The sequence below is a fragment of the Austrofundulus limnaeus genome, unplaced genomic scaffold (assembly GCF_001266775.1).
Source record: "Austrofundulus limnaeus strain Quisiro unplaced genomic scaffold, Austrofundulus_limnaeus-1.0 Scaffold825, whole genome shotgun sequence".
NCBI classification, from domain to species: Eukaryota; Metazoa; Chordata; class Actinopteri; order Cyprinodontiformes; family Rivulidae; genus Austrofundulus; species Austrofundulus limnaeus.
In genome coordinates, this window is record NW_013953227.1 from 3,523 (window position 1) to 14,539 (window position 11,017).

Sequence of the window (11,017 nt, forward strand, 5' to 3'; positions counted from 1 at the left end):
TTTGGAGGTGGGAACATCATGGTGTGGGGCTGTTTTTCAGCATATGGTACTGGCAAACTTCAAATAATTGAAGGAAGGATGAGTGGAAAAATGTACAGAGACATTCTTGATAAAAATCTGCTTCCATCTACCAGGATGATGAAGATGAAACGTGGCTGGACATTTCAGCAAGACAATGAGCCCAAACACAAAGCCAAGGAAACTCTCAGTTGGTTTCAGAGAAAGAAACTAAAGCTGCTGGAATGGCCCAGCCAATCACCTGACCTGAATCCAACAGAAAATCTATGGAAAGAACTAAAGATCAGAGTTCATAGAAGAGGTCCACGAAACCTTCAAGATTTGAAGACTGTTTGTGTGGAAGAATGGGCCAAAATCACACCTGAGCAATGCATGCCACTAGTTTCTCCATACAGGAGGCATCTTGAAGCTGTCATTGACAACAAAGGCTTTTGTACAAAGTTTTAGAAAAATTTCAGTAAGTGTGTTCAATACTTTTTCCCTGTACCATTCCACATTATTACAAATAACTTCATTTCTGGACATTTATGGTTTGATTTCTTTGTATGTATGGATCACTTGGGTTGTTACCAACATCTGGTGAAAATTTCATGTCATTAGCACCTCTAGTAATACCATTGGGTAAAGCAGTTTTTAAAACATATTGACCTCTGCCAAGGAGGTAATGTTTTTGGTCGCGTATGTCCTTCTGTCTGTGGACAACATTACTGAAAAACTTGTGGACAGATTGTCATGACACTTTTGCCACATGTGTGTACTGGGCCAAATAACACACCTTTAAATTTTGGTGATGTTCCGGATCACGATGCGAATACAGGAATTCTTTTTCTTTTAATATTCTGAGATGGCAAAGCTGTGATGCTTTCACAGGGCTTCTGTAAAAAAAACAGTGAGAGCTTTCAGTGTTCATGTGAACTGGATTAGACAGCACGGACTTCAAACTTTATAAAAGTAATGTTAAAACCACATTTAATGATGAATAATTTTTGTCATAATGTGCACATTTTTACACATTTAGTGCGCATTTAGAGAACGTTTTGTGACCACGAAGTGCGTGACTGCAACATGAAACCTCTTTTTCCTAATTCCTCAAACACACCACATTTCCCAAACAACCAATCAAAACAGTTTCTCTACTAGGCTTGTAAACAGAGAGCTGCCGGGCCTCAAAGTTTGGAGACGGGGGGAGCCAGGAAGCACTTTATAAAGAGAGTCAAACCATTACAAACTCATACAAGGAGATAAAACAGACGTTTTACATGGTGAAATGTGACTGATGGAAACTTAGGAGCTTAATCCAAAACCAGTTTGACGATGAATAACGTCAGGTAACGAGTCTGATTTTTTTTTTCACATTGGACTCCACCGAGAAGAAATCCTGTGCATACTGCTGCTTAAATGTTCYCTACGTCAGAACTTAATCGGCAAATGTGTTTCCATCTCTGCTTTTGTGCATTAACTCTTACAGGATGGGGAGATTTATCTTGGCGGAGGTTTGTACTCTCCAAGTGCTTCTAGTTTAATATAAGTGGCTGACAGAAAAAGTCTCTGAAGTCAGAAAAAGTGTGTTTGTCTCTGATGTCGCAATGAAGCCCATGGTGCAGAATACCCTTTTTAGCATTGGAGTTTTCTTTGCCGTTTTGTCATTTGTGGCGGAGTGCTTAGGGGAGTTGTCCGTGGAACCGGAAGGTCGCCGGTTTGATCCTCCGTCCAGTCGTTTCAAACGTTGTGTCCTTGAGCAAGACACTTCACCCGCCTTGTGGTCAGAGGGTCTGGTGGCACCGGTGTTTGGCAGCCTTGCTTCTGTCAGAGTGCCCCAGGGCAGCTGTGGCTACAATGTAGCTTCTGTGTGTGTCACATTCACACATCAGTGTGTGACTGTGAGTGTGCATGGGTGAATGTCTGTAAGTGTAAAGCGCTTTGCGGTCCGCAGGGACTTGATAAAGCTCTCTATAAGGTCAGTCTGTTACATTAAATGTATTGAATTGGTGTGGTAGACATCTATTTGGGTATATATTTATTGCATTCTTTAGAAATATATTTTGTAATCATATTTAGACAGCCTCAATAGTGTCCATAAAGGGGTTTAGGAATTACAGTGACCACTTCTTGAAATAAGGACCAATAATGATGGAAAATTAATGCCTGAGATGGTAAAATGTTTTTTTTCTGATGGTTGTGTCCTTCATGCTGAGGGATATACATACGAATAATTCATTTTAGTAAAAAAGGTGAACATTTCTATGTCAAATTTGAGCTATTCTCAATGAATAACGTGAGAGAAGCATAAGACTTGCTTAATGACTTTAGTTGACCAACCGGTAATAGTTTGAACAGATGCAGTTCTGTTGCTTAAGCAACATTTTCTGTTTTTCTAATATTACTGTATCACATTTAAGTTTTATGTCTACAAAACTAAATAAATGAATGAACCTATGAGCTTTTGTGAATTTTATAAGCCTGTAGAGTAATTTAAAACAAGGTTTCATGTCAATGATAAGTCTTTCTTTCTTTTTTTTTCTTTTCATGTAGACCAGAATAAGGCTGAGGCAGTCTGAAAGGAGACGAACCAGAGCCTATGATGACAACAATCATGCAGAGATATCATCAGGTTCTGATGTAACCATGGTTTCAACACATGAAACACGTGAAGACCAAATATAATCTAAGAATTTTTTCACATTACATAGTATTTCAATTCAACCCATTCCAATTCAGTTCAATTCAATTCAAACTTTATTGGCAGACTTTATGTTCATATTTACAAAACAACCCCACAAAAATAATTTTTCGAAAAACACATACAAAAATCAATATATGCAGATAAAATAACAATTATTTAAAAATAATTTAATTCATACACAAACACCTCAAGCAGTGCCTCCTCCAGCTGGCTAAGTAAGGAGAACTCACAGCCGAATTTTTCAGCACTGTAATTATAGTGTTACCAGAACCATCCAGTCATTCTTTAAAAGTGAACATTCATTTTCTTAAAAGTGCTTTAAATGTGCAGACACCCACAACTAAAAACTTCCAGATGGTACTTTCCTTAGGATCAGTGGTGGGCACAGTTCGCCTAAAGCACTAAAGCACTAAAGCACTAATAGGGGAACTAATTTCCTGATTAGTGCTTTAGTGCTTTTGCTAATTTTAAAATTTATTAGCGGATTGGCACTTGCTACATTTAAAAGCACTAACTGAGGTCTATAAATGTTATTGATCAACGTTAATGTTAACAGCTGATGTTGAAAACTGTTGCACATTTTGTTCACATGTGTGTCTTATATCCACTAGGTGACATATTGACAATATATGAACCCAAATACAGCTGTGGAATGTCAGTGATAAGTCTTAAGAGAGCAACATGGCAACATGTGACTCATGTTGTCTGTTGCTGAATGTTCATGGGTTGACTTGGTTATTTTAGTGCCTTAGAATTAGCTTTTGCTAAAGTTTTCATTGCATTAGTGCTTTTGAAATAGGGGACCTAAATGTAAGTTAGTGCTTTAGGGTTAGTGGAATTAATTTTTAGATTAGTGCTGCCCACCACTGCTCAGGATGAATCACATTGCAACATGATTTGCAACATGCAGTTTTTTCATTATGCATCGCTTGCAAGATATCCACAAGAGGGCAGCACAGTAATGCACTATCAAGGAGGTTATATAGAACAAATGTCCAAAACGGCAGGCGGGTCCTCCGAAGGCTGAATTCGTTGGCCGCATACGTCACAGCACCGCGACGAAGGCCGTCCAAAACCAAAGACTCCTCCGATGCGGCCGACAAATACGTCCTTCCTTTMGCCCGAATCGAAGGACTGGTCTGATGGATCCTTCCCGGCCCAGCATATCCCATAATGCATTGCAGCCCGACTGGAGATTTTTTTTATGCTAGTAATTGCGGACAAAGCGAGAGAAAAGAATACGTTTTAAATAAAAATGTGGTGATATAAAAATTAAAATTTTCTAGCGGTTGTAATTCTAATATTTTTATCATTTGTATGGATGTGTTTTTGAATATTATTTTTTGTCATAAAAACGCAAAATAAACATGCACCTACAGTGGGTCAATTAGTTCTTTAAGTGTTATCTTTAAGTTTATTTTATTGTTTTGTGATATTAATAACACTGATATATTGATATTTTTCTAATTTTGACTTAAGTTTGCTTGTTTAGCGTCGTCACAGTTGGTAGGTGAAATGACGTACGCCGGGGTAAGGAGGGGAGGCTAGACCGTCCAAATTCACAGTCTCCTTTTTCATGTCTTCCCGGTCTACCAAGGACCCGGCCCACCCCGACCGGGTAGTCTGGATCCTCAGGAGGACCTGGCCTGCCATTTTGGACACAGCCATGCACTCAGAAACGGAGTTCCGCCAAGATGACGGCTCGGACAGGCAACTTTTCTTAAGCTGCTGCACACTAATCTCTATATACTTGTTTAGACGTCTGTTTTGGTTCATCCAATCAAGCTACTGTTTTTGCCTATAAACTTCAAGACACAACACATCTCCAAGAACTTTTTAAATGAACCCAAACCATCGTTTAAAAGGAAAGATGCCAAAGGAGAAAGCTGATGTGCCAGCTAAGCTAGCGGTAGCCTCCAAAAACTCCACGAATGACCACGACTATTCTATGGATGTCCCGAAGTTCTCATCTAAAAGAAAAACTCCACCAACCCCCCACCAAAACACCGGTGCCACCTAACAAGGTAATTGCGTTCCAAAAATGAGGAAGCCGATAATCTTATCTTGGAAGCAATCAGCAAGCTTGATAGCTTTGGTGAGCAGCTGTGTGAAAACACGATTATGGTGGCTAGTATTTCTAAGCTACTCGAAATGAACACAGCTGACATAAAAGACTGTAAAACTAAACTTTCTAGCATGGAAAAAGACATTCCTGCTCTTTCAAAAGAAAATGTAGAGTTGAAGGAAAGAGTGCTGGAATTGGAACGCTACAATCGCCGCTGGAATCGGAAAATTCAGGGCTTAAAAAAATGATGAAGATACTCGCAAAGTAGTCATCAACATTCTGGGCAAGATAGCGCCGCATTGGACATCATGGCTGGATAACGCAGTGGATACTGTACATCGCTTGGGGGGAAAAAGAAGTGGGGAGAATCTGCCAGATAATTACCCAGTTCACCATGAGACACCACAGAGACACCTTCTGGAAAATAACCAAGGATTCCAAGACGTGCAAGGAGCTGGGCATCTACTTCAAGCAAGATTTCTGCAAGCAAGACCGGGAGGCAAGAGCTGCAGCTTGGCCCAAAATGGAAAAAGCCAGAGCTGAAGGAAAGCACATCTACTACAGAGGGTATATCGGATACATCAACGGAGTTCGCATGTTTCCTGACTGTCTGTAGAACTTGAAACGAGTTTTGACATAGGCATTACAAGAAGAATACACAGTATTCAATTCCTCAATCTATAAGTTACATTTCTTCACCTACAGCTGAATGACTTAATTTTTTAGGCAAGTATATTCAAGTGCCTTAAAAACCTGTTTGGTATGTTATTATAATGTGTCTTAGAGGTGTATTGCATGTTTTGAAGTTAATTCAAGGGATTCACTGTTCTAGTCTTTTATATACTATCTCTTTATCTGTGTACTGATTACACAGTAAATCTATTTTTATTTTTATTTTTCTTACTTCATGTCCTTTTTTACTTCAAGTTTTAACTGTGTGTCTTTGAATGCTAGGGGTTTGAGAGATAGTGCTAAAAGGAAATCAATATTTTTGTTTTGTAAAAATATAAAAGCAGTGTTTTGCTACAGGAAACACATTCTGTTGAGGAAGATGAGAGATTTTGGTTTAATCAGTGGGGAGAAAAAAATCATTCCTTGTCATGGTACTAACAAATCAGCTGGGGTAGCTCTTTTGTTTAAAAACTTTCARAACAAAATAGAAACTCATAGGAAAGACAACCTGGGTCATTGGCTAATCTGTGTAATCAAAGTGGAAAATAGCTTCCTAGTTATCTGCAATGTTTATGGTTACAACGGTGTCTCTCAGAACAAAAAACTATTGACTGAAATAACCAGTCATTTGAAAGAATTATGTCACAAAAACTCAACCAACAATGTTATATTGGAAGGAGATTTTAACATGGTCTATAACGACTGGCTTGATAGAACACCCTCTAAATACCATGCTCATCATATAAATGCAATCTTACATAACTTTTGCTTGGAACTTAACAGATCCATGGAGATTAGCAAATCCCCTTACTCTGTCATGGTTCAAGCATGATAGCTCGGCTAAATCTCGTATTGATTTTTGGTTAATTTCATATGATATAAAGCTAAATAAAATAAGTTCTAGTATTTCAGCTGCTCCTTTAACTGATCCCTGTTTGATACAGCTTCAAATTACACCGCAATTAAAAGATTTTAACAAAGGCTACTGGAAATTTAACTCAACTCTGCTAAAAAAAATGCCAGTTTTAACAAAGAAATTATTAAGCAATTGCTGTCCACCATTAAACAGAGGCCTTCGTGTCCAGTTGTCCTCCTCCTTCAATGCTGTTATTACAAGTTTGACTCCGCCCCCTGTGAGCAAAAGGTGTGAATCAGGGCCCCAAAGACACAAACACAAAGACGGAAAGAAAAACAAAAACAAGGGGACTTCAGCCCCCCCCTGCATTCACTACATACGCATGACACGACACCTAAGAACCACAGCATCCAAACCAATAAGTCAGGTGATGGGGCACATGACCCTCTATGAACAATAGAGCTAATCAAGCCTATTGTTAGGCGATAGCCCTCTTTTTCATGTGACTAACCTGTTTGTCCATGTGGAGGCAGTGCTTATAAGGCTGAGTTCACCTGAAACTCATCAGACTGAAGAAYTCTCTTGGAGGAGAGACGAAACATTTCATTAAAGAAGAAACAATCCAGAGGACCTAATTATTTTTTTGTTTTTGATTGAGCAATTAGATTTGATTATAACAGATGTAAACATAGAATCATTTATAGAAAAATTAGAATTCTTTAAATTCAAAGTACGTCAAATCTCAGTTAGGCACAGTAAACTAATAGCTAACCAACATACACAAAAATAAACAGAAATTATCAGAGAACTTATATTTGTTCTAAACCTCTCTTTAATGATGATGATAAACAACGTAAAACTATATTGCAATCTAACCTAGACAATATTTATGTTAAAAAAAACTAAAGCAGCATATCTTAGATCTCGAGCCAAATGGATTGAGGATGGTGAGAAAAGCACAGCATATTTCTGTAGATTGGAGAAGTCAAGACAAGAGAAAAATGCTATTACTAACTTGAAAATAAATAACCAACTAAGTACAGACCCTCAAATCATTTCCAAAGAATTTTTAACTTTTYCAGCAATTTTTACACCTATTCATACTCGAAACCAATGGCTGAATCATTTTTTCAGTCTATTAAACACCTGGTTCCCAWAGTTGGTGAAAGCTTTAAACAGTTATGTGAAGCAGAAATGACCATAGAAGAGTTGGATAAAGCACTATATGCTTTAACTYAAGATAAAGCCCCAGGCTGTGATGGCCTGACAAGTAATTTTTACAAACACTTTTGGGATCATATTAGAAACCTTATTTTTGACATGCTTAAAGAAAATCACACTTATACCCAAACCTGGGAAAGACCAGATTCTTCTTGATAATTTAAGACCTATAACTTAATTAAACTAGACACTGCATAGCGGTAAGATAATGACCCCCGCACGCAGAAATGCACTGGAACTCAGAAGTCTTCATTCCTAATGAATGTCATGCTACGAGGTGCATCCTAAAACGGTAGTGGCTTGGGAGGGGGTCTTTTTTTTGGGGCGGGCGGGGGGCATTGGTTGACCTGATGATAGCCCCTCATCGGAGCTAAACAGCCAAAGAAAATTTGAAGCTCCTATGCTTAATAGTTTTTGAGCAATAACCATTTTTGTTTGTCCAGATACCCCTTTTTCAGATAAATTGGGGGGTCTGGGGGGTGGGGGGCACTTATTGGTGGGCCTGATGGATAGAGCTTCATCAGAGCTAAACAACAAAATAAATCTGAAGCTCCTATGTTGAACAGTTTCTGAGTTATAAGCATTTTTACATGTCCAGACACCCCCACTTTGAAAGGAGCCCCCTCCTCAAATATGGGGTGTATCGTAAAATCGTTGGCTGGTGCAGTGTAGGTCGGACTCATCTACAGTCCTGCCAAATTTCATGTTGATCGGTGCAGCTGTTTTTGTGCTACAGTTGACCAAAATCTCCGGAGAAATAATAAAATAAATAAATAAACAGTACGAAAACAATATGACTCCCGCTTACGCTTTGCATGCGGGGGTCATAATAACGATTATAAACTCCTGACACACATTTATGCAAACAGATTAAAATCAGGTATAACCCAAATCATTTCTGACACTCAATCTGGATTTCTAAAAGGCCGCTCCATTCATAACAATATTCGTCTTGTTCTAGACTTAATTGATCATAATCATCTAATTGAAGATGAAGGTTTTATACTATTCTTAGACTTCTGTAAAGCCTTTCATATGATAGAACACGAGTTTATGTTTCAAACTTTAGATCTTTTTGGATTTGGAAACAAGTTTATTATAGTAATCACTTTACTGTACAGGGATACAAACAGCTCAYTGTGTCTTCCACATGGCACCTCTCAGAGGTTTAATATTAACAAAGGTATAAAACAAGGATGTCCAATTTCACCTTTGCTATTAATTACAGCAACAGAAATGCTTTCTCTACTAATTAAAAATGCAGAATTTGGTAAATTATCTGTTCTAGGAAAAGAATACTCCATTATCCAATTAGCTGATGATACATCTACTGTATCTTCTTAAATAATTTGAATGAAATTCCAAAAGTCCTTCAACTCATTGAGAAATTCTCAAAGGCCTCAGGGTTAAAACTAAACTCAAACAAATGTGAGATCCTATCTTTAAAAGACTCTGCAATATCTTCTGCATTTAATATCCCATTAAATTCTAATGTAAAATATTTGGGTACAAACATAACAAAAAACAAGACTGAGCTGTAAATATCTGGGAAAAACTACAAAAAAAAGTATAACTTGTTTAAATATTTGGTCAAAAAGAGATTTATCAATTCTGGAAAGATTTTTTTTGACCAAAATGGAAAGTATCTCCAGACTGACATGATATGATATGATATTCAATTCAAAAATACTTTATTGATCCCAGAGGGAAATTAGGTGTTATTGTAACTCATTTAACTAAAAACTTATTGTAGATGCTGATGGCTGTGGACAGGAAAGATCTTCTGTAGCGTCTGTATTACAGCGAAGTTGAAGAANTCACTACATATACATAACACGACACGGGTCAGGTGATGGGGCGCATGACCCTCTATGAACAATAGAGCTAATCAAGCCTATTGTTAGGCTGATGGCCCTCTTTTGCATGTGACTAACCTGTTTGTCCAGGTGGAGGCAGCGCTTATAAGGCTGAGTTTCAACTGAAACTCTTCAGACTGAAGAAGTCTCTTGGAGGAGAGACGAAACATTTCACTAAAGAAGAACCCATCCAGAGGACCTACTTATTTTTTCTTTTTGGCTTTTTGTTTATATTTTCCAGATTTCCCAAGTTTTTTGGCATTGGAGTTCCACCAAGTTCATTTAAAATGTGTTTTATTTTGTCTTTACCTCCATCAACCATTTTTATTTTACACGACTCAGAAACACAGGACTGTGGTGCCCACAGCTCCAACCAGCAGATCCAGAACCTTCCTGTGGACAGGTTTGGTCAGTCCCAAACGTCACGTCGCAGTCGAGGCCTGCGGAGTCTTTTTAACGTCTCTGAGGTGCTCTGATAGCTTGGGACCCTGCAGGCGGGACATCAGGGTGGTCCGACGGATGCTGCTGTCGGAGTCGTGGTGGTGGAACTTACTCCTCAGCCGGTGGCAACACGGCAACACGCCGACGCAGTCCGAGAGCAGGTGGCCGCTGAAGATCATGTAGATCCAGGGGTTGCAGCAGCTGTTGAGGCTGGCCAGCAGTGCGGAGAGTGACACGATGACGTTCTCAGAGTCTGAAAACAAAGATTTATGAAGCAAACTGTGACGGTTAGAAAGTTAAAGCCTCAAAGGCTGAAATCAGAAGGTTGTTTTATATTTGGACCTTTGTGCTAAAGATCTGTGACTGATTTCTGACTACCAATACCAATTTAATGTTAAAACATTAATATATTTTAGAAAAACTCTAAAAAAATGTTGATTAAAAATGGAATTTTAGTAATTTATCAGTTTTTATTTATGTCTGATTTAAATAAATATGGTAATTATTATAAATAGTATCAAAAATAGCTCTGATTATGTGTTAACAGTAAATAAATGTTTTCTTATATAAGCTCATCCTCCTTCAGAAAAGTCTCTCCTTATTGGTCAGAAAAAGTTCCTCCAGAATAAACTCATTAGTCTTTATTTTAATGATAAATGACCAGTGTTGTATAAAGTACCACAAAGTAATACTTCAGTAAAAGTACAAGTATCTTCCCAAAAATGTCTTTGGTAAAAGTTAAAGTCTCCTTTAGGAATATAACTTCAGTAAAAGTCTTAAAGTATGTGATATTTGTTGTAGTTAAGTAGTAAAAGTGTTAAAGTATGTGATATTTGTTGTAGTTAAGTATTAAAAGTCAAAGTGTAGATTTAAAATGAGCAGTTAGATTTTCTGTAAGGACATTTATTAGGAGGTGACCTCCCCAAAAACTGCAGAAATGACTGTTGTATTAAAAGTCTTAAAGTATGTGATATTTGTTGTAGTTAAGTATTAAAAGTCAAAGTGTAGATTTAAAATGAGCAGTTAGATTTTCTGTAAGGACATTTATTAGGAGGTGACCTCCCCAAAAACTGCAGAAATGACTGGGTTGAGTTGACAGGTGTAAGAGCCTGAGTCATCCTGTTAAACTTTATTAAATAAGATACAGTGGTTTGCAAAAGTATTCATACCCCTTGAACTTTTCCATATTTTGTCACATTACAACC

General features: G+C 37.8%; 1 protein-coding gene across 1 annotated transcript in view; it reads right to left on the reverse strand.

Moving 5' to 3' along the window:
* Positions 1-9,566: 9,566 nt before the first annotated feature.
* The window catches only part of LOC106532751 (arg8-vasotocin receptor), a 2,921-nt gene continuing 1,470 nt past the window's right edge, over positions 9,567-11,017 (reverse strand). The window contains exon 2 of the mRNA XM_014028875.1: positions 9,567-10,065. Within this exon, the coding sequence (XP_013884329.1) occupies positions 9,794-10,065 (272 nt within the window). The 3' untranslated portion in view covers positions 9,567-9,793. The remainder of the gene's footprint in view (positions 10,066-11,017) is intronic.